Raw genomic sequence first — 25,567 nt, forward strand, 5'->3', positions numbered from 1 at the left:
CACCCATACACACACATACAAATCCACATGCACAGACACACACACACAAACACACGCGCACACACATGTACGCACGCATACATACATGCACAGACACACACACACACACAGACAGACATGCTACTACTACTTTTTTTAGGTATATACATAAACACGCAATACAGCCAAATTGCTCCACGTCATTTATTTTTGTGGAAAGCCAGTGCAGGCCTGAGCGGCGGTCATATTTTGTACCGCCATGCGGTACATCTAGTTTTTATTTTTTTTACAAGTCCGCAGATTTTGGCTGAGCTGGTTGAGATGTTAAATTATGAGGCCTTTGATGCAAATATCCCTGATCTTCACATCTGAGCTCAAAAATCCTTGCTAAGACCTTTCCATGTGACAACCAGCGCACTTCTGTGTGCAATAGTAGTGTTTTGTGCTCACTGCCCATTGCATATAGTGAAAAAATATGCAATTTCATTACATATAGTGAAAAAATCTGAATTTAACGGACAAGCCTTGATGAAGTTGGCAATTTTCACGACATCATTAAGTACAGACAAAAGTTCATCTGTGTTCTCAAATATATATTGCACATACACAACAGAAGATAAGATAGATTCGCTACGTAGACTCATCAAATTCTCAGTGACCAGAATTTACTGTTTTTTAATCTCCTTATTAGCTGTCTGAGAATGTCCGTAGATATTAAATCAATGCAACGAGCCAAAATATTCTGGAGAGAGGGATTTTTGTCCAGCATCCAATATGTTTTTGGCAACAGGCAAGCACATATTTTCTCCAATTGTGTGGGGCATCCCTTACGGAAAATACGTTTATTCAAGTGTTCTATTAGTATACTTCTTTTAAACTAAAAATAAAAAACTGTATTTTCAGTCTACATTTTATATACTTCTCAAAATATAATTTATGTACCTCTCGGAAATATACTTAAAATTACACTTAAGTGTACTTGACTTATACCGAGAGAAAAGTCCAAGTATATTTGGCCTGTACTTGTACTCAATATTTTGATCGAGATATACTTAAAAGTACAATTAAGTATTCAAAGTATACTTGGCTTGTAGTTGTGTTTACTCTTTTGATCGAGTAGCCTATTAAATATACTTTTTTTACATCGTTTTTTAAATACAGTCTTATGAAACTTAAATTGAAAATATTAATTAGAATATTGATATAAAACAGATATGTTTCTAATTCTGCATATCTAGATCTAGCTGATCTAGAAAATACAACAGATAGGCAACTCACTGTGATAAATAAAATAAAACACACATGACTTGGATTCAACTATTACGTGAAAAGGCGTATTAGAGAGAGAATCACTTTAGTGAATACACATTCCAGCTTTAAAAAATGTGTCAAACATTAATATCATCATGGCTGCTGGTGTTTCTGTAAAACTGTTAGACAGTTCTAATAAGAATTGACCACTAGAATAGAAACTTGAAAAGCTGAGAAGAAAAACAAATGACCACACTCACGAACGCAAAAATAATGTGTGAACTTTAGACAGCTCTTCAGTTTATGTTCCTCCCTTCTCTTAGTTTGATATTTATCTCTCATCACAACTATTGACTATATATGACTATATGCACATTTTGAAATTCATGTGTGTTGAAGCCCATGATTCACAGATGTTTGGCCTTATCAAGTCTCTCCATTGTGAAATTCATCACCAATTTCATTTAGTGTTTCTCTGCTCTTCACAAACAATAATGAAACTCCACAGAACAACTAAACCACCAACATCAGCTGCATTAATCACTGAATCAACACATCAAACACTTTTCAGCAAGAGATGATCGAGTATAATACAACAATCTGAATGCTTTACATCAACCAAAGATGTATTTTGTGCAAGTGATCAATAAAGAGATGAGAGAGAAGAACTGTTTGTGTAGAGACACTTTAACCTTTAAACACACTGCGGTTTAATGCACTTCTGCTAAATGCTTATAAGCAGTCCTTCACGAAGCTGTCAGGAGCTAAAAGTGTCAAAAAAGAATCCGTTACTTCTGCTTTTTTACATGTGAACGTGTGTTGGTGACATTAACATTTTCTTCTGAAATTGTCAGGATTATTGAAAAATAATCTAAACATCTGTATTAACTAGAGACAAATTAATTCTGACTAAAGGTCAAAAGGTCAGACATCACACAAAGTTAATCTTCATGGTGTATTAAATGCATTTTATCAGGGGTTTATGACCAATATAGGCTACGTGGTGTTTTCTCTGTTCTCTTCTGGTTAGTTACTGAACAGCCTGTTCGCCCCTGCTGGTAGATGTTGTAACTACACTTATCTGGGAACACAAAGCATCTTTCTTCTTTGATGACCAAACATAAATCTGTAGTTTAATGAAATAAAAGTATTTGCAAGTAACATATAAAATGGCAAATATCTCATCACATTATATTTTACCAGTAACTGATACTTTTTGGGGGTGCTTTCAGGGTGATGTTGTACAGCAACACATGACTCTCCTGATGCTGATGACATTTCTTTGGCTCCCCCTTTTGACTGATTATGAAAACACATTCTGTTTTGACTGCCCTCTGATACCAGTTGTAGACCCACAGCACCAGCAGTTTCAGAACCACAGGTTCGGACCCGGAAGTGAGTGGCGGGGCTTAAACTGCAAGCGGGTAATCCATCGACCGGAAGTTGAAGCCGGCCATCGTGTAGCAGAACTTCACTTGCGTTAGCATTCCATTGACTCCCATTCATTTTGGCGTCACTTTGACAGCGAATAATTTTACATCTGAGGCGTTTAAAGACTCCATTTGCCCATTATTTATTTCTAAAGAAACACGACAATGTATAAAGGGCTCCATTACCTTCTATGTTACATTATGGCCTCGTAGCAGTTTTTGTAAAAATAGGCTAACGATTGCGTCATAACCACTCGACTCTCTGTCGCACAGTAGATAAATTACCGTACAGACAGGAGGAGAAGCTTGCAGGCAATCGGGGGGACGTCAAGGGAGAAGCCCTGGCGTTACATTTTAAAATAAATACTATTCAAAATAATTAATCAGAATACTTACTCCTGCTCACTCACGCCAAAGAACTCTTTGCTCAAGCTCGCCGTCTCTGCAAAATTAACGTTGGCAGTTTGCATGCACAGCTACTAGAAGATTTATATCTGTCAGACAGGTTGCTCACGTCATCAAGCTTAGTTTTAAGTCGGTTTGAGTCTGCGCGTCAGGAACGGAAGTGCTAAAAAATCGCTAAAAATGGGCTTCACTTGTCTCAATTGAATTGATTTCCAATGAGATGGCTCTGTCCACTTCTTATACTGTCTATGTTAAACTACCCATACATGTCATTTTCTTTTGATAAATATAAGCTGTTTTCACATGGATTTTGATCGGATCTCTACAATATTTAACAAATAAATAAAGTCACTTTTCTATTTCCCCACGGACCAGAGGGTAATTTTTTGTTCTGTTATTGTGAAGAAACCTTTGGGTAATTGTATGTGATCCTCTCTCTCTATGAAAAAAAAAAAAAAAACTATTCTTGTGTGTAATTCTGTCATACTGAAATGTGGGTCTTGTGTTTATTCAAGAGGGGAGAAGATTGAGTTTTCACAATTTTTTTTTACTGTCTAAAGTTTTCACCCGTTGACTTGATAGCAGAGGAGATGGTTTTGAATGGGGGAGATGACACCCCCGACAAGTAAGTGTTTTAATATATTATAACATATTTTACTTTATATACAGAGGTAAGTTATGTGTTTGTGTTTTGAGGTGTTCATGCTAACTTGTGTCGTCTATGTTTGGTGTTGGTGTGCGTGTGCGTGTGTGTGTGTGCGCGCGCGCTCATGCACTAGTATATAGAGGGTAGGCCCCATAGATATCATATAAAGGCTAGATGTCTTAAGGCGGAGTCACTTCCGGCATCACCGGCGGCCATCTTAGGACAGGGCTCTGTGAATTAAGGTGAGTGAGCAGCACGCACACAAATCCTCTTATCTCGCTGAAATCTGGACGGATTTACGGTTTGGTTTCTTACAAACGTTATTAACGTGGCTATAATTCTGAATGCTTAAACATTTTGAACATAATTATTCATATGTATGCAGTATAATAGCTACATCTCTGACGTTTATAACAAACCAAACCGTTTGAAAATCGGTAGAAAATTGAGCAAGTTATGGTTATTTAAAAGTACATGCACCATGTTATGAGTGAGCGAGCACCCTGTCTTAAGATGGCCGCCGTGTGCGGATGTCGAGCTCCATTGGCCAGCAGCGCGGACGAGACATCTAGCCTTTATATGATATCTATGGTAGGCCCTACCTATGTATTGATGTCACTTTCCAGCCGGAACACGCCCCCCTCAGTCGGACTGAGTGGCAATAAGTGAATGGGGGAAACTGCGAAAACACAAGTAAAACAATTGATTATAAGTTTAAACTAAAGGTTGGACTCGATATAGTGTTCCTTAAAACTTAACAGATATCCAGTGATCCATGGATACTGACTTGCAGCCATGTGTTTCCTGACATTTATATGTGTCTGATTTCAACGCCGGGAGAATATATAAAGCAAATTTGCCTGTGAATGCCTTATATAAATACAATATAGGTAGGTCTAAATCCGAGTGATCAGTTATATCAATGTTTTGTTAAAAAAATAATTGAGATTTATAATTGAGACATGGTCATGTTACAATGTGCCCCTCCACATTTTACAAAGTACTATGGGGCATGTTGTCACATTTCACTTCCATTCTTTCGGGGTATATCAAGAAAAAAAGTATACACTGTATTAATAAAACAAAACCAAATAATTGTAATACATGTGGGAAATGAATGTGGGAAAAAATAAATACTCTGAACTCTAAGTAGATTTACACAAACTGAGAAAGTCAAAAACCATTAGGTTGTACCCACTCTCCCCTACCCTCTATTTGTCTGATTGTTTGTGTGCATGTGTTTCTGTTTATATGTGTGTGAGCATGTAACAAATAGTAGATTACAGAAAAGATGTAAATAATTTATTTCTTTGTATTTTATATCACATACAATTATCTGACATTGAATCGTATGAAGACTGGGAGCCAGTCAGCAAAAAGACATATACTGAGGGACATGATGACAGCACCTCATCAGGAGAGGATCCCCGTCCCTCATCTTCCAAGAGAGGTTCAGCCAGCAGAACAGGGGGAGAGCGAGAACTGGTATTAAAGCTGAGATGTCAACCAGCACATCTGAAGAGAGATGGAATGATGCTGACGTTCCAGATGTGACGCCATCACCTTCAGACCGTTGGAATTTAAATGTCAAAGTATGAAGCTTTTATAATATAGGCTAAATGGATCTCTATGAGCAGGCGGCTGAGAGACAAGTTCGAAGGGACCGTCTGCAAAGTGCAATATAACCCAAACGACCCAACGACTACAGCATCAACTCATAGTCAAAAATACAAAAATAGTCATTATCTTCAATGTTACAAACTGTAGTGCCACCCAATTCAGTTTACAAATCAATGGTGACCCACTGGTCATACTACACTGCTTTTGCACATTTTATATTATGAAGAATATTCAATAACTTCACTGTAACACACCAAATTTAGTTCACACATCACTGCTCTAATGTTATACAAAACTTAGTTTGAGAAGTAATTGCACATTAAAAAAAAAGTAGGCCTATATGCTTTACACAAATTGTATTGTTACCATAGGCAGCTAACTTAGTTACAACCATAGCTTTTGCATTATATTTGCTTAATGAATTTGATGGCATTACACTGTATTACAGTGTAAGGTTATTGAATATTTTTTTTTTCTAAAACGAGTGAAGTTATTGATTTTATTTCATAATAAATAATCATACAAATTATGCATTAATTTTAAAACTAATTATTGTAGTATAACCAGCAGGAGAGCAGTGATGTGTGAACTGAATTTGGTGAGTGTACAGTGTGTCACAGTGAAGCTATTTAATATGTTTAATAATATAATATGTGCAGAAGGGTTTTGGAATTTGCACTTTGCAGACGGCCCCTTATTTTTTGGACTTGTCTCTCATTCGGCTGGTTATAGAGACAAATTAATATTATAAAGCTCGTTTTGTGGAGAATTGGGTTGTCCCATACAGAAATGTAATATATGTCAATATATGTAAATTACATATATAATGTTAGTGCCCATGTATGTCTGCTGCATATATGAGAATATATGCAAAATTCATATATGTAAAACACAAATACATATATGAAACATATATTTCAAAATATATCAAAAATGGCCGTTTTCATGTAAGTGCCATATATTTTCCCGTATATGCACATAAATGTGAAATATATGTAAGACGCATATATGTATACATGCATATATGACGCATATATGTATACATGCATATATGACGCATATATGTATACATGCATATATGACGCATATATGTATACATGCATATATGACGCATATATGTATACATGCATATATGACGCATATATGTATACATGCATATATGACGCATATATGTATACATGCATATATGACGCATGTATGTATACATGCATATATGACGCATATATGTATACATGCATATATGACGCATATATTTATACATGCATATATGTACTTATTTCAATAGTACATACTTTAACATATATTAGGGGTACAAATCTTATATCTGAATGCCTTGAAATTAAATGACTATAGTTGGAGATTTTGTCTATTGTGTGAATACCAAATATAGTATTTTAATATAGTAATACCAAATATAGTATTTCTTTGTCATTTTTGACAAATACATCCACAAAGTACCATAACCATATGCCACAGCTTTAAAAATGCATCAGTATCACATGTACACTGTAAAACTTTTCACTGTAAATTTACAGTTAAATACTGGCAGCTGGGTTGCCATCCACATACTGTATTTTTACAACACTACTACAGTAAACAGCATTTGCAGTACTCCACTGTAATTACCAAATACAGTATATACCACATTTTACATTATTAAACTTGTCGACAGCAATAAATTGTATTTTTACAGGGAATACTGCTTTTATTATTACATAATTCAAATATTATACTTTAAGGTTTCATAAGAGTAGTCACACTAGGAAAAAGAAAACAAAATTTTCTGGGTTTTAAAACATTTATTTAGTTAAATTGCCTTCTGTGAACATGTTGGCTGAATTACTTTTTAAACATAAAATGCAATTTTAACACTTAACAACAAACAGGTAACAGTTAGCACTTAATTAAAGGAATAGTTCACCCAAAAATTTTAATTAGCACATGATTTACTCACCCTCAAGTCATCCTAGGTGTATCTGACATTCTTCTTTCAGACGAATACAATCAGAGTTCTATTAAAAAATGTCCTGGCTCTTCCAAGCTTTATAACGACAGTGAAATGCTGTTTCTTTTTTGAAGTCCATAAAAGTGCAAACGAAATCCCATTCAAAGTCTGCAAGGTTTCGCAGAAGTGAGGACACCTGTAGGCTTACAGTGGTGTTCGTTTTGCACAACTTGGCCAGTTTTCTTTGAAGTTACTTGTCCTTTCTTTGTTTTTGATCCACGTTCAGGATTGATGTCAAGAAAGCGTCTAAAAGGCAGAAAAAAAACACAATTAAATATTATTAACTGAGTGTATATATTTTGACAAAGAGAGACAGCACAAAAGCTGTCTAAAACTGAACAACATAAAAAAAAAATGCAATATAGGATGTTGTGAAAAAAAAAAAAAATGCAATGTTGGATGTTGTGATCAATAACTGATATTTTTTCCGCCCTGGTAAAATACATCAACTCAATGTGTCTGTTTACATGCGCACTGTCAACTAACTAAATTTTTGGAAGTGGGGTTGCCAGATTTAAAGTTATAATCTTTTCATCTTCGGGACACAAATGAAGATATTTTTGATGAAATCTGATAGTTTTGTCCTTCCATTGATATCAATATCATTGCAACTGTCAAAGCCCAGAAAAGTGGTAAAAACATTGGTAAATCTATAGCTACAGTAGTTCAACCTAAATATTATGATGCAGGGTTTCTGCACATTTTTTAAAGTCAAATTTAAGGCTTTTTAAGACCCGAAGAAATCAAAATTAATACCATGCATTAGGGGTGTGCAATATTGACAAAATATGTCTCGATCGATATTTTCAAAGTTTTCTTGATAATAATTAGATAACATTTTACTGATTGTGTTTCTGTGCTTGGTGCCATGGCTTGTTTAGGCCTGTTGACAACTGACTGACAAAGATATTCATATTTTTCATATTCTATGCAGTGGTCAGTTTACAGCAGTGACAGAAATTAACATTTTTTATTAAGGGGTAATATTTGCCACCTTAAATTGATTTCAAGGGGCATTTTCACCTATATATGGACATTTGTAGATGTTTCAACAAGATCTTTCACATCTACTGCAGTCAGATTCACCCGTGTTCACTCTGAAGGAATCACTCACATGGCTGGGCACTTGTATGACACATCAAGGATGTTAAGAGGCTAAAAGCAGGTTTAAAACTTGAAGTCAACAGGGTGCAAATTTTAAAAAGAGGATAACACGGTGTAGGCAACATCGATTTTTGTCGTTGTTCTCTGTACTGACAGCACTCCAAATTTACAAAAAAATGCACTAGTTACATGGATTATTTAAACAATGTTTTTACTAGCTTTCTGGGCCTTAAAAGTTGCAAAGACGTTGCTGTCTATGGGTGGTTCAGAAACCTCTCAGATTTCATCAAAAATATCTTAATTTGTGTTCTGAAGATGAACGAAGGTCTTACAGGTTTGGAACGACATGAGGGTGAGTAATTAATGACAGAATTTTCACTAATCCTTCAACTGAAAACAACTTGCACTGACATATCTTAAAATATATGACTGCCACTGTTTTATCTCAAGATGCACACCAGTAATTTTTATTTTTTTTTTAATGATACATTATTATAAAATCTGCTTAAATACCCTAATTTTATTAAGGCCTAGACCTGGCTTAAGCTAAGCCCTGTATGGAAACCAGGGCCATATTGTTCATACCAGTAGTCAACATAATAAATACTGTCAAGTCAAGGTTAGTGACACAATTCAGTCTAATATATGTATATATATATATATATATATATATATATATATATATATATATATTAGGGCTGTAACGATTCCTCGATTAAAGTCGAATACTCGATTTTAAAAAATCCTCGATTGCAATTTACCCGTGTCGAGTAACCGGCAAAATACCGGAAGTGGCGCATTCCACAGACGAGAGTCCATGAACCGCATTATTACACAATTTTCTAAGGCTACGCGATATATTTAACTGTTTACAATCATGATATTGTGAAATCACAAAGGCTAAGATTAAGTTAAATAAATATATGCGCTGTTTTTTTTTCTCCCACAGAGAAGCATGACGGTTTAATTATTTACATGCGTGCAGATTGTGTCAAAAGTACCTCAGCTCTGTTCACAGTAAACGCTGCTCCACACATACTCAGTCTCTGCATGTGCTGTTTGTTTAAGTTTCCAATAATGTGCATTTGGGAACGCAAAACCCCGGACACGTGTTTCATAGTAACTTACTGTCATCATTTATGCGTGGAGCGTCTCGGGTTTCTCAAACTCCATCTCTGCGTGCTGTGAGTTTGTGTGGCTTATATAACATTCATCTGCACGCATGCTGCACCGTTTCACAAGATTCGTAACGCAGCTCATTTATAAATCTTCGCCAACACAGGAGAATACATAAGTATGTTTCTGAATATATTCAGAAATATATTCGCAATCGCATATATTCTCATGTGCGAATTGTTGTTCATCGCGATTTCAAAATAAAAGTTTAACCCTTGCACTGCTTGCATGTTTTGACGTGCACATGTTCTTTTCAAGAAATTACGGCAGCTGTTGCATTTCTATCGTACAGAAGTGACCAAATATGAAAGATTAAGTTGACATTTGAATTAAATGTTATGTTCATTAGTTATCATATTTACATGGTGTATTTTAACAGCGTTGTTCAATAAAACCCATATGATTACTTCAATACTTTATTTGAACCAATAATTATTGCTTGTTATTATTTGGGTAACACTACAATAAGGCTCATTAGTTAACATGAATGTATTAATCAACATGAACTAACAATGAACAATAACTACATTTGTAACTAACATTTGTTCATAAAAATACAGCTGTTCATTGTTTGTTCATGTTAGTTCATTACATTAATGTTAACAAATACAACCTTTAATTTTAATAATGTATTAGTAAATGTTGAAATTAACATGAACTAAGACTAATAAATGCTGTAGAAATAAATATTGTTCATTCTTAGTAACTAATGAACCATATTGTAAAGTGTTACCTATTTGTCTTTAAGTAATTTTAAAGGCTGTTGTTCACTTGGATCTATTTTTATTACCACAATTTTTTATCCGATTACTCGATTAATCGATGGAATAATCCGTAGAATACTCGATTACTAAAATAATCGATAGCTACAGCCCTAATATATATATATATATATATATATATATATACAGTGTTGGGGAGTAGTTAACTACAAGTAGCGACGCTACTAACTTAACTACATTTTTCAGTAGCTTGGCAGTAGCTCAGTTGCTTTTTAAACAGTGTAGCTTTTCCAGTAGCTAACTACTTTTTGCAGCAAGTAGTGGTGTAGCGCGAGCAAAAGCTACATTGCGTTTTGTTGTCGAGCCAGCGCGAATCAGCGCGATGCAAGGATATTCTTCTTCTTGTTAGATTACAAACATTTTTTTTGCCATTACCGCCACCTGTTGTTTAATCACGCATCTTGCGGCTAACGGTTCACTGACGTACAGAAGTGGGTTGACACACCCATATTATCCATGATAGAGCAAGACGATATTTGAGTGTTGTGTGTAATAAAACAATACTCTTTGAAATCATAATTGTATTGCATTGTTTTAAACACTAAATATTTTACTTAAAACATTCCTCAGACACTTATTCAGTTATTTATAATATACGTTGTTCAAAAAAATCAAAAGTAGTTTCAATGTAGCTAGCTACTTTTTGATAGTAACTTGTAGTGTAGCTAACTACTTTTCCAAAAGGGTAGCTTGACTGTAGTTTAACTACTTTAACTTACGAGTAGCTTGTAGCTTGTCAAACTACAGTTTCAGAGTAGCTTCCCCAACACTGTATATATATGAAGAGTTCAGATGCAAAAGCCTCTAAGTGCCATCTGAAAATTTCTTCTAGAATGGTCATTTTTATCAAGCTTGTATATTTAAGTTGAGTAATTTCTCTTAAATGACAATTAATAGGTAATTTTCATTGCTATTTAAGTGAAAATACTGAACTTAAATATACGAGCTTAATAAAAATGATCATTCTAGAAGAAAATTTCAGATGGCACTTAGAGGCTTTTGCATCTGAACTCTTCATATATATATATATATATATATATATATATATATATATATATATGAGAATGGCAAATATGCCAATGACTAACCTCTGAACAAACTCAAGGTGCTGCCTCTTCCTGGTACTGCAAGCTGAAGTTATAGGAGGAGGCAAACAGCGCTGCCAGGCCAGTGATGAAGAGGCTGTGATCCTTCACACACACCTTGACCTTCCAAACTTAATATCCAGCACTGGTTGCTTAGAGATTGACCTGTAATGGAATAAAAAAAAAAATAAAGAATAAATAAATAATATTAATAATTAAAATAACTACTGTGGGTTCCACTGTGGTTCGATGTAGTTGTCTATTCATAGTTCTATGAATTACATTTTTCAACTAAAAATTAAAATTGGTTAGAATGCTAAAATGCACTGGCATATAATTTTGTTTGTTTTAAGCATAAACTCACTTAATTTTGACTTGTTCTTTAAGAAAACAAGACAATTTTTACGTGTCTATTAAATGCTTCTTCATGTAAGAATTGTAGAAAACACTTATTAAGAAAAACATATTTTGCAGTGGGGTGAGTAAATGATGGCTTTTCATTTTAGGTTTCATCTACCCCTTTAATGTTTACATACCAGGAAATAAGTCGTGGACTTTCTGGCAAATGTAGATTGCTGGACATCAGCGATGCAAATTCCTGAAACAATTTTTAAAAAGGACAGCACAACCTTGATCAACAGAACCAAAACATAAAACATATTACAAATTAATGAGATTTGCTGAATAATCTCTACTTATCTGCTTGAAGGATAACACCGTCTAACTTCTTTGAATTAGGGAGTAGTTGTAGGACCATGGGATGGCAATCAGGAATAGGCCTACTACATTTGAAAACAGCATTAGGAACATGGATTTTCATGTGCTAGCAAAATTCTGACAACGATTCAAAAGCACGATCACAGAACTGACAGAATTTGACAGCATTTTTTTTTTTTACCACATAGACTATAACTGTAACACTACTTAAAAGCACTTACATTAACAATGGCCATCAGATTACAAAGCCTAAAACGAAAAAAATATATATCAAATGCACGTCATGCAAATAGCATGGTAAAGGTTGCCTATTATATGAAATGTCGAAGTTAACGTTACTTGGTAAACAGGTGGAACAGAGTCAGTGAATTGCTTGCGCGGCCACGTTAAACCGCGTTCGCAAAATCAAACCAAATACGTGAAAACAATCACACAAAACGCAAAAAAAAAAAAATTATATATTGGCTTACCGTATCACTCAGTTGAACAATTCTCCATCTTCTCAAACTCTAAATCCCACTTATCGTCACGCGCAGGTTAGATTATTCAATGACAAATTCTTCCATCCGTCTTCAGGTAGCTGCTACCGTTAACGTCGTCCATTTTCTGCTGCGTCACAGGCAACTAATGTTTGAAACACGAACCGAACCGAACCGAACCTCAAAAAAGCTTTAAAATTGCTCACAGATTCGCAGACATTGTTTATCTTGATAACAGGAATGATTATTTTGTTCAGTTGAATCCCGCTGACAAAACGAGTTTGCCTGTTGTAGCTGCCTAACGTTACTGTCTGCTGCTGCTCGCATGACGCGTAACATTTGAACTGAATTGAGCGCGAAAGAAATCAATCCCACAATGCAATGACTTTTCAGTCAGTATGATGGTAACGAATTTATCAGGACGAAAACAGAAATGTGCTGTATATTTACAGCTGTTCTGTAAAAGATACATCTTAATACTGTATTATGGAAATACAGTACAATTCTGTAAGAAATTCGTTGTAAATTTACAGTAAAGGGTTACAGTGTATGTTTACATACATTTATTAAATATGTTGAAAACAAATATGTATGTCACATATTTATAATTAATGCTGTCCATATATGCGAGAAACCAATACTATAGGCTACTGTAATATATGCAGATATATGGTATCATATATGGATGAACTCAAATATTTTCTTTACATGTTTGGACACATACATGTTCATATATGTTGCAGGCATATATTGTGATCTCAGATAAGTCAAATATATGTATAGATATATGTTGCAGTCATATATTGTGTTCTCAGATAAGTCAAATATATGTATAGATATATGTTGCAGGCATATATTGTGTTCTCAGATAAGTCAAATATATGTAGATATATGTTGCAGTCATATATTGTGTTCTCAGATAAGTCAAATATATGTATAGATATATGTTGCAGTCATATATTGTGTTCTCAGATAAGTCAAATATATGTATAGATATATGTTGCAGGCATATATTGTGTTCTCAGATAAGTCAAATATATGTAGATATATGTTGCAGTCATATATTGTGTTCTCAGATAAGTCAAATATATGTATAGATATATGTTGCAGTCATATATTGTGTTCTCAGATAAGTCAAATATATGTATAGATATATGTTGCAGGCATATATTGTGTTCTCAGATAAGTCAAATATATGTAGATATATGTTGCAGTCATATATTGTGTTCTCAGATAAGTCAAATATATGTATAGATATATGTTGCAGTCATATATTGTGTTCTCAGATAAGTCAAATATATGTATAGATATATGTTGCAGGCATGTATTGTGTTCTCATATAAGTCAAATATATGTATAGATATATGTCATGCTATTTAAAATATAAGTACATATATGGCCATATATTACATTTTTGTATGGGGTAGCTCGTTGTCTAGGTTACTGTGATTGTAAATAGGTGTCGTTTGTGTTTTAACAACGTTTAGCTCAAGAAAATTGATCAGGGAAGTTCGAATCGCCTATGTGAATATATTGCCAACTTCACTGAACTCCTTGAGTTAAGCACTGACCGCATTTATTTATATTTAAGTCCAAGTTCAAACTCTACGAAACGCTCCATTAACGTACGGAGCTCTGAAACACATTAAACTTTAAACAGGAAGTGTCTGTCCGAGGTCACAACAGGTGTTGCGTGGGAACGCAAATATCTTTGCGAGGGAATGCAAAGTTTTTCGGGGGAACGCAAAAGGATAAAAAAAAAAAAATCTGCCATCCTAATTTTTTTTCCCACCACCACGTTCCTTTATGGCCTCCGGATTATTAGGCCTACTGTTCTTATTATGCAGCTGCCACACACAAATATAATTCAATAGCAATTACAATATTTGATGATTTTATTTATTGCAAAACTGTGCAGCCCTTTCATATTTATCTATGATATGGATCCATAATAGAAGAATGATTGGATGAGGGATGGATGTATGGATATCTATACAGATGTACAAAGAATATCAAACTATACAGATAAAATAGTATGTGTGTTACAACTAACCCTTCTGTCTGTTTCAATTAACCCTGCATATGGGGTAAGTTGCAACATTTGCACTTATGTCACTTTCAGTGCAACTGTACGAAAATGGTAGGTCCTAGAAAAAAACTTTAAAGGGTATAGGTCACCGAAAAATGAAAATTCTGTCATCATTTACTCACCCTCAAGTTGTTCCAAACCTGTATGAGTTTCTTTGTTCTGCTGAACACAAAGGAAGATATTTGGAAGAATGTTTGTAACCAAACAGATCTCGGTCCCCATTGACTATCATAGTATATTTTTTTCCTACTATGGAAGTCAATGGGGACCGAGATCTGTTTGATTACAAACATTCTTCCAAATATCTTCCTTTGTGTTCAGCAGAACAAAGAAACTCATACAGGTTTGGAACAACTTGGGGGTGAGTAAATGATGACAGAATTTTCATTTTTGGGTGAACTATCCCTTTAAGTATTCATTTATTGCAGAGATGTGTATGTTGCTTGTGAAAAAAAAAAAAAAAAAAAAAAAGATTAATCTAACAAATTTTTTTAAATAATTGAGCCTAAACCAAAATGTGTTAGGTTGTGCCCTGCGCTCCCCTACGCATGTGTATGACGTCATTGTTTCCACAGATTCCTATTTTGTTATGAGGACCGTTTTCAAAAACTTCCACTTTGAAACCCATTTTAAAAGTTTGCGTTTTCAGGCACCCAAAACTCCCAATGTCGTGTAAATTAACAGCCAAAACATATAAAAAGTTTTACATTTTTAGTTGAAAACAGTGTTGTGTAAACAGCCCCTCAGAAAAAAAAGCTTCTAAAATGCTCAGCTATCCCAAAAGTTCTAATGGAAATAAAAGGCAATCATGAACATATTAGAAAATGTTTACATATTTTAAAAACATAATAGGAAAAATATAAAAACATATTTTTTTTCTACTTTTTCAATCTAACTTGATCTCTCTTCTTTATCCCTTCATTAACCTGTATGTGCTCTTCACACTCCAGACCAGTGGGTGGCGGAACGGCACTCTTTAAGGTGGTTTCCACCAGAAACAGAAGAAGAGACACGCACTGAACAACAGCTGCTTCAAAACAAAAGATTTGCAAAGTATTTTAAACTTCACGAATCAGTTTTTTAAGCTATCACTATTTACAAGTGAAGAGATGCATTCAGACCAGCAGGAAGAACAGAAACCTGTAAAAATGGAGTTTATTGAAGATAACAGTGAGAAACCTGTAAAAATAGAGTTTATTGAAGATTACAGTGAGAAACCTGTAAAAATGGAGTTTATTGAAGATTACAGTGAGAACAGGAGTGATCCTGATCAAGAACTCCTCAGAGTGAAGCTTGAAGAGACTGGAGAACAGATAGGTTGGTGATTAGTTTTGATTCTTCATTAATAATGATGCTGTGAAACATTAAAGTTATAAAACTTTAGCAGTTCTTTAAAGGTTAGTCAGTCAGTATAACATTTGTCATACCTACATAAAATTAGAATTTTACTAAAGATGCTCACAAATATTAAAACTGCTTTAGTATCAAAAGAAAAGTACAGTTTTTTTAACGATAATGGCACAGGTGATTGTATCTGAGTGGTGGTTTGCAAGAGTGCTAAAGGGATTGTTCCCCCAAAAATAGTTTATTCACCCTTATCATTAAAAAAAGCTGGATGAATTTATTCTTTTGCAGCACTATATTTATTTATTTATTTATTTATTTATTTATTTATTTATTTATTTATTTATTTATTTATTTATTTATTTATTTCAAAACAAAACACTGAGAAGTTAAAAATAATAAATAAATAATAAAATAATAAAATGCTTTGAAAAATAATAAATGCTTTGAACAACATGAGGTTGTATAAATAACTGAATTTTCTGTGTGAACAGCTTTGAACGGTTCAATAAATGTCTTACTACAAATGCAATATGGTGCACAATACAACAAAATATCAAGTCAAGTCATCCTTATTTATATAGCGCTTTTAACAATGTAGATTGTTCCAAAGCAGCTTTACATTGATAATAGGAAATTAAAGTAAAGTGTTTTGGCTTTATAGCAGCTCTAGAATAAAAGTTTTTGTCCAGCTAAAGTTAGTTTGATTGATTCACTTCCGTTGCAACGATCATTAGTTATTAACTTAGGGGCCGCTTACATGACACCGTTTTAACAGAAAACTCTTAAGTTCTTTCTGCGCAAACTTCAAAAACTCGAACCAGCGAGAACGCCGATGGCGTGCACATGCGCATTAAGAGTTCAGTCTATAGGTATGTGCGTTTAGATATATGTGCGCAGGCGAGTAGTCCTTCCCCACAAATCAACCCTCAACATACAACTTGTCTGGCCTTAAAATTAATACAGAATATTTAGCGCTTCCACGTAGTCACACGAACCGGAATTATCCCGACAACACCTTATCTGTAGAGAGGTAAAGGGAGGGGAGGGATGCCTTCTGATCTGAGATGTCATCGCTCTGCTGCAGAATTTCAACGGCATCAACATTGATTCCGTGTGATAATATTAGATCTAGGGTATGATTATGACAATCAGTAGTTCCTGACACATGTTGTCTAACTCCAATAGTATTAAAATGCTAGTCCCAATGCATCTTTTGCATTATCTACATGTATATTAAAATCACCAACAATTATGACTTTACCTGCAACCAGTACTAACTCTGATAGAAAGTCAGCAAATTCTTTGATAAAGTCTGTATGGTGCCCTGGTGGCCTGTATACATTAGCCAGCACAAATCTCAAACGTGATTTATCATTTACACTATATATTGCTATATTAAGAGCCAACACTTCAAAATAATTATATTTGAAACTAGACTTCTTAGTCATTCTAAAAATATTACTATAAATTACAGCAACACCACCCCCTTTGTCTTTCAGACGAGGCTCATGTTTATAACAGTAATCTTGGGGGGTGGACTCATTTAAAGTAATGTAATTGTTTGGTTTTAGCCAGATTTCTGTCAAACACAGCACATCTAGATTATAGTCTGTAATCATATCATTAACAATAAGTGCTTTTGAAGTAAGGGATCTAATATTCAGCAACCCAAGCTTTATAATTTGCTCATTTGTATTATATCTGTTTTTTATTTGTTGAACATCAATTAAATTTTTACCCTTAGATGGGTTTGGAAGTTTTTTGTATGTCCTAATTCGGGGAACAGACACAGTCTCTATATGATGATATCTAGGTGAAAGAGGCACTATGTGATGGGATTTATCTGACCTTGGTGACGCGAGGCCGCTAGCAGACGGTCAGTTTAGCCAGTCTGTCTGCTTCCTGACCTGAGCCCCAGATTGTCATGTTTGAGCTCTAAGACTATGTGCCATATTACTAGAGAGAAAAGCAGCACCATCCCAGGAGGGATGAATGCCATCTCTTTTCAACAGGTCAGGTCTGCCCCAAAAACGTTTCCAGTTGTCTATGAATTCTATATTATTTTGCGGGTGAGGACAATCTACTAAGTATCTCATCACTCCTGCGAACAGGAAGGGGGCCAGAGCAAATTACAGTGCCTGACATCATACTTGCGAGGTCACACACCTCTTTAACATTAATTTTGGTGATCTCCGACTGGTGGAGTCGGACATCATTTGTGCCGACATGAATAATAATCTTAGAGAATTTACAATTAGCATTAGCCAGCACTTTTAAATTTGCTTTGTCAGGCGCTCTGGCTCCCGGCAAACATGTGACTATGGTGGCTGGTGTCTCTATTTTCACGTTCCGTGTAATAGAATCACCAATAACTAGGGCACATTCAACAGGATTTACAGTGGGTGTTTCACTGAGAGGGGAGAATCTGTTTGAAGTTGTAATCAGAACGGAAGAGCAGTGTTTTGTCCTGTGATTACAGCGCCTCACCAGTTGCCCTGCTGCACCGGCTCTACTTCAGCCGGAACCGAACAATGTAAATAGTTCACTAAGCTAGTCGCATCAAAAGCAGTATTTAAAACCCTTGTACTCTTACAATTAACCTAGATTAAAGCTTGGATGCGTGTCTCTAGTTCTGAAATCTTCCCCGTCAGCTTTACTATCTCCCTGCATTTATCACATGTAAATCCTGTGCTGACAGAGAAGGATATGCTAAACATGTTGCATGAGGTGCAAGTAACAATAAGAGGAGAAGATGACATGACTAAGTTGTTTGATGGACTCGTAAAAGGTGCGAGAAAAATAAATAAATATAGAGCGCAGCTGCGCACAGATGGCACGCTAACAGGCTAGCGAATTACTAGCGTGTTGTGCTAGCAATAATGATTTAGATTGAAACTAGTGATGTCAGGTTAATGTGTGATGTTGAGTAAGTTAGCCCATATTTAGCAGTATAAACAACAAGGAATGATAGTAAATAATGATTCAAAACAGAAAGATATACGAAGCTTTCAGACTCACACCAACGCAACAACAGCAGAAGCAATGAGGCAGACAGGAGCAGAGCAAACCATTTAGAGAGCAGAAATCAGCAAATTTTTACTTCAGAAAATTAAATTATATTGTTTTACTGTTAAAAGCATGATTTTTTTTTTCACAGTCTTTGTTTGTAATCAAACTTTAACTTGTATGGTGTTAATAAGTGTTTAGGCCTGTTCACAACAAGAACGCTAACTATTAATATAACTATATTAGAGCAAATGTTTTTTTTTTAAAAAATGGTTTTTGATGATTATACTATATTAGAGCAAATGTTTTAAAAAATGTTTTTTGATGATTTACTGAAAATTAAAAGTTTTTATCTTTTATGTTAGATCTGATGGAAGAGATTAAGGAGAGTGAAGAACTGGATGAAGCGGAGGAGGAACATCGGGTCAAAGCTGAAGAAAAATCTTTGAGTTGCTCACAGACCGGAAGTAAACTTGAAGTGAGAAGAGCCATTAAAATTTTCACTTGCTCTCAGTGTGGAAAAAGCTTCCCATACAAACAAAATCTTAAAGATCACATGACCGTTCATAGCGGAGAGAAGCCTTTCACATGTGATCATTGTGGGAAGAGTTTCACACAAAAAAGAACCCTTAATTATCACATGAAGATCCACACTGGAGAGGAGCTGCACACATGTGATCAATGCGGGAAAAGTTTTGTCCTAAAATATCTCCTTAAAAGACACAAGAAAATCCACACTGGAGAGAAGCCACACACATGTGATCAGTGTGGGAGGAGTTTCACAATGCAAGCAAAACTTGCGTATCACATGAAAATCCACACTGGAGATTTGCACACATGTGATCAGTGTGGGAAGAGTTTCACACTAAAAGTAGTCCTTGATGATCACATGAAAATCCACACTGGAGAGAAGCCGTACACATGTGATGAGTGCGGGAAGAGTTTCACACTAAAAGTAGCCCTTAATGATCACATGAAAATCCACACCAGAGAGAAGCCGTACACATGTGATCAGTGTGGGAAGAGTTTCACACTAAAAGTAGTCCTTGATGATCACATGAAAATCCACACCAGAGAGAAGCCGCACACATGTGATCAGTGCGGGAAGAGTTTCACACGAAAAAGAGCCCTTAATGATCACATGAACATCCACACTGGAGAGAAGCCTTACACATGTGATCAGTGCGGGAAGAGTTTCACACTAAAAGTAGCACTTAATGATCACATGAAAATCCACACTGGAGAGAAGCCGTACACATGTGATCAGTGTGGGAAGAGTTTCAGATTGGCAGGTTCTTTTAGAGTACACCTGCATTCTCATTCTGGAGAAAAAACATTTAACTGTAATCAGTGCAGTAAAAAATTTATTTCGGCAGGTTCCCTGAAGAAGCACATGAACGTTCATTCAAAGGAGAAGCCTTACGTCTGTTTGTGTGGAAAGCGATTTTCTTGGCCAAATAGTTTAAGATTACACCAGAAAAAACACAGTGGTGTCAAGAATCATGTGTGCTTTGTTTGTGGAAAAGCATGTTTTACACAGGGTGAACTAAAGCAGCACCAGAAGGGAAGCTGCACACAGAAAAACTCTAACTGAGAGAAGCCACACACTTGCTATCAGTGCAGGAAGAGTTTCAAAAGTGTTCGAGTTTTTAAATTACATCTGTGTTCTCATTCAAGAGAAAGAAAAGCACAAGAAAGTTGATTGTGGCCTGTGGAATGTTGGTCCTCTCCTCTTCAATGGCTGTGTGAAGTTGCTGGATATTGGCAGGACCTTTAGATTTAGACAGACTTGCGAACAACATTTGAGAGAAATAGGCCTTTGTTGTGTACATAGAAAAAGTCTTAGATCTTTGAGTTCAGCCCATGAAAAATGGGGGCAAAAACAAAAGTGTTGTGTTTATAATTTTGTTCAGTATATTATGATTTAGAATTTTGACAATTTCTGCAATTTATTTCAAAATGCAAAAAATTCATAAATCTCGGGATAACAATATTGATCTATTGATCTTGTTTAATTCTTTTAATATTTCTCTCTTAATATTTCTTTATTTTCAATCAGAATTAAAGTCTTATTCAAACAAAGCAAGTTGCAGTAGTACGGCATCATGGGGTATGTTCCCTCCCGAATCTGGTGTCCAGCATGACAAGTTGCTCTTTGTAGGAAAAAAGTTTTATTGACATCTTGCTGGGAGCACTCTCAAATATAACAAATAAAATACTCAACAAATACAACCTTGTTTGAATTTAACCATATCATTGCCCTTAATTAATAGACAAGGGAAAAACATAATTTAACTCTTAAATATTTTAATTGTGATCACCAGTTTTCTTCAATAATATTTTTCACAGAATCCAAAATTCAATTAAACCATTAATTGATTTAGAAGCATTTTAAAGGAAAAGTATGGAGTCTGTTATCCTACCTGAAGTTCTTTAAAGCCCGTCTGGAATGGTCCCTCTGTCAAACAGGGTTCTGCAGTCTGGCAGAATGAAGACAATGTGGTTCCTCGTCCCCATCCACTGACAGAGGGAGATTCCGAGGACTCCTGTCTGGCTCGCCAAAATGTAATACATTTTTTTCGTTTTTTTGCACCTGACTAAAGTCTACCTGGGTCTCGTCTACAATCGACGTCCCCAAACGTCTACAGTCGATGTTAGTTTTCCTGTATCTGGGTCTCGTCTACAGTTGGCATCCCAGAACGTCTACAATCAATGTTAATTTCCTATATCTGGGTCTTGTCTACAATCGACATGCCCTGGGTCTCGTAACTCTAACTTGCAGTGCAGCAATGACTCCAAACAATGCCTTTGAATATGCTTTAACTACGGCTGGAGGATCTCAGAAAATTTTCAGAGAGAATCCCATCAGCAAAAATAATTAAACTAATATAATTTTAACTATAATTTTCTAACAATTTGATTGGTTCTTCATATGCAAACCTTTCTGTTACTAGGTAGAAGCCAATTTAGCTCTCAAGTCACGAAAAAATGGAAAAGGTTAGGAGTTCATTTGATTACTCAGTATGTCATGAGACTACTCTAGACAATATATTTCTGATATCGTCTGGTCAGCATTTGAGATTTTCCATCGACATTTTGTTTAAAGGGATAGTTCACCCAAAATTGAAAATTGTCTAATCATTTACTCTCCCTCAAGTTGTTCCAAACCTGTATGACTTTCTGTCTTCTGCTGAACACAAAAGAAGATATTTTGAAGAAAGTCGGTAACCAAACGACTGATGGACCCCATTGACTTCCATTGTAGGAAAAAAAAAATACTATGGATGTCAATGGGGACCAGCAACTGTTTAATTACCAACCTTCTTTAAAATATCTTCTTTTGTGTTTAGCGTGAAGCTGACATTTCTCTGAGATTTTTTATTAAATTGTTCTTCATTGTTGTGCTAAAAATATCTAGTTACTCTACGACTTTTGATGTATTTACCAAGTGCCTATGTAAGAGAAATTATCATGTAGCTTTGCAACTAGATGCTTCTTTGATTCTCCCCTTCTCATGTTGCTTTAGACACCTTTTAAATCAATAAAGAGAGAAATATCTCATTCGTTTTCTCTTTAATCTAGTTTTTTTTATTTGTTCAACAAATAATAATTGCAAGGTAACGTAAGTCTTTTGCAAGCAAACTGTCAATTGCTGTGTATACATGGACTTTTGTTATACTTCCTGTTTCTTTTGCCATCTTTGTATATATATATATATTTTTTTCATGTTGACTGGGCTTTCCTTTGTCCTCTGTGCTCCCAGGGTTGGATTCACCGCCATTTGTTTATTATTATTATCAAGTTTATAACTATAAACGAGTTCACTTAGTAATACAGTAATATCTTTGGCATAAAATAATTTATCAATGATTTATTTTTTATAGGCTATAACCTAACCTTTTACAGTTTAGGATAAAATAGGCCTAATTTTTTTGCATAATTTTTGCTTAAAAATAAAGCATTCATAAATTAATTTATGATAAACATATTACTGTCTTAAGTGAACTCATTTATAGTTATAAACTCAAATAATAATAATAATAATAATTCTATTTTAGGCTACATATTTAGACGCTTTTGTCCAAAACGTACAAAAAAGGAACAACGCAATTCGTCAAATATCAGTCATAATACATGTTAGACAATAATAATACAGTGCTTTAAGATTATCACAAATAAACAAAAGATTTTGATGCAGGTCATTCATATTAAATCGTATATTCCACCCTATACCCGCTACAATTGAGAATCACTTTAAGCATGTTAAGACAGTTTGATGTATTCCACTTAATACACAATAAAACAATTTACAATAAGATTCGTTAACAACGTACCTCCTGGTGTTCTTCTAAAATGAGGGCGAGCCACAAATCCGTGAGTAGACTGTGTACAGTTGAGACACCTTAAATAACTTGCGTTCGCAGCAAGCACAAGTTGTGATTTTTGCTGTGCACATGCGTATTAGTGTCCTCTTTGATCGTGGGAAATTTGAACAACGGACGCATCTCCGATCCAAAGATATCGGGAAAAGGTTTTTTTTTCCAAGGTAGGATGTTCACTTCACCATGCACTCTCCACAATGAATAGCTTATTATCCTTACGTGACTGTTAAACGTAACTGGTATCACCACAAACAAGAGAATGTCTAATAAGGGGAGAGGTTCCACTCTCAGTAAACTTCCGGCTTCTGAACTGGTTGCAGTTCCACTCTGGTTCCATATGAGGGCGCTCACAGGACGAGTGCAGAATTAATGGAGGTCTATGGCGCTATACCTCTCAAAATCCACTTTTCTCAGGATATAATTTTTTGTCTAGTAATTTGAATGTTGTTTTCGAAAGGAGATGCAAAGATATTACACTTTGCTGGGTGTTAGATTTTTTAGAGTAACTTGTTTGCTTTAAAAAGTCTTATTAAAATGTCAATGACGTCATACGCATCGTACGACCAGAGATAATGCTTTACGGCAATCCTTCAGTCACTTTGGTGCTTTGGCGCTCTGCACTTTCTTTTGTCTCGAGGCATCGACAACACAGCTGACACAGGTAAATACATGTGCTAGAAGAGTTTTTGTTTTCTTTGTTTCTGGTCCCGCTTTGGATGCCACGATGCCATCAAGCGGTCTCTCTGGTCATAATCAGTCCTTCACTGACCAATCAAAGTTCATTAGCAGAATGCTAGCGTGTTATGGGCAACAACAACTCAACCTGTTAGAGATCGAAAGGACATAAGTACTCGTTCATTCAACTTTCGACCTATAACCCATGTTGAACTTGCAAAACCTACAATCAAATCTGAGATTTCTCAATGGCAATCGGGTGAAAGAGACAAATTTAGCAAATTTTGAATGGGGGAAACTGCGAAAACGCAAGTAAAACAAACGATTATAAGTTTAAACTAAAGGTTGGACTCGATATAGTGTTCCTTAAAACTTTATTAAACTAACCCCGAACACCTCTGAAGTAAACTAACCCCGAACACCTCTGAAGTAAAGTAACCCCGAACACCTCTGAAGTAAACTAACCCCGAACACCTCTGAAGTAAAGTAACCCCGAACACCTCTGAAGTAAACTAACCCCGAACACCTCTGAAGTAAACTAACCCCGAACACCTCTGAAGTAAACTAACCCCGAACACCTCTGAAGTAAACTAACCCCGAACACCTCTGAAGTAAAGTAACCCCGAACACCTCTGAAGTAAACTAACACTGAACACCTCTGAAGTAAAGTTATCCCGAACACCTCTGAAGTAAACTAACACTGAACACCCCTGAAGTAAACTAAACCCGAACACAGGTCTGTTGATTGGCTGGCGAATTTACGATTAACATTAGCCAGCACTTTTAAATTTGCTTTAATGTCAGGTGCTCTGGCTCCCGGCAAACATGTGACTAGTGGCTGGTGTCTCTATTTTAACATTCACGTGTAGCCTAATAGAATCGCCAATAACTAGGGCACATTCAGCAGGATTCTCAGTGGGTGTTTCACTGAGTGGGGAGAACTCACTCAAATTAAATTTGTATCATTTTTATGGGTACATTATGGTACCATAGCACTTCAAGGTACAATTTAGTCACCAAAGGTATGCATTTATTTAACTTTGAAAGATACAAACTGTAAGGTTACCAATATGCACCCATTAAAAAGTGAAAAAATTAATCTTATTCCAACGTGCAGGTTACGTTATTTTGAATAATTCTATAACAAAATTAAAAAGCCTTAATAATTTTTTTTCTTTTTAATAACATTTAAAAAATGTGGTAGGCTATTATAAAACACAAACGAGACAATATTTGGTTGTATTTTGTAAGTGAATTAATTTTTTTTAAACGACTTATTCAAACGTGCTGATTACGTTTTTTTTTATAAAAAAAAAAAGAAAAAAAGAAGAAATAGAAAAACAGTTGGACACCACAATCAAAAGCGTAACAGTGATACAACAATAAACA

General features: G+C 35.2%; 1 protein-coding gene and 1 long non-coding RNA gene across 3 annotated transcripts in view; one reads left to right on the forward strand and one right to left on the reverse strand.

The window, feature by feature from the left end:
• Positions 1-22,341, forward strand: part of LOC311295885 (uncharacterized protein) — a 58,071-nt gene extending 35,730 nt beyond the window's left edge. Inside the window, exons 1-2 of one of the 2 annotated variants that reach the window (XM_084417430.1) lie at positions 15,774-16,085; positions 19,487-22,341. In XM_084417430.1, coding sequence (XP_084273556.1) covers positions 15,878-16,085; positions 19,487-20,715 — 1,437 coding nt within the window. In that variant the 5' untranslated portion in view covers positions 15,774-15,877 and the 3' untranslated portion in view covers positions 20,716-22,341. Of the gene's footprint in view, positions 1-15,773; positions 16,086-19,486 lie in introns of those variants that run through there. The other variant, XM_084417431.1, reaches the window with a different exon arrangement.
• LOC311296082 lies at positions 7,111-13,229 on the reverse strand. Its single transcript, XR_014628488.1, has 5 exons — positions 12,671-13,229; positions 12,422-12,449; positions 12,020-12,265; positions 11,487-11,648; positions 7,111-7,582 (listed from the first exon to the last, which is right to left on the reverse strand). It is a non-coding gene; the product is annotated as an uncharacterized lncRNA (long non-coding RNA).
• Positions 22,342-25,567: the final 3,226 nt, after the last annotated feature.

This window comes from Rutilus rutilus, assembly GCF_951802725.1.
Source record: "Rutilus rutilus genome assembly, chromosome: 8".
NCBI lineage: Eukaryota > Metazoa > Chordata > Actinopteri > Cypriniformes > Leuciscidae > Rutilus > Rutilus rutilus.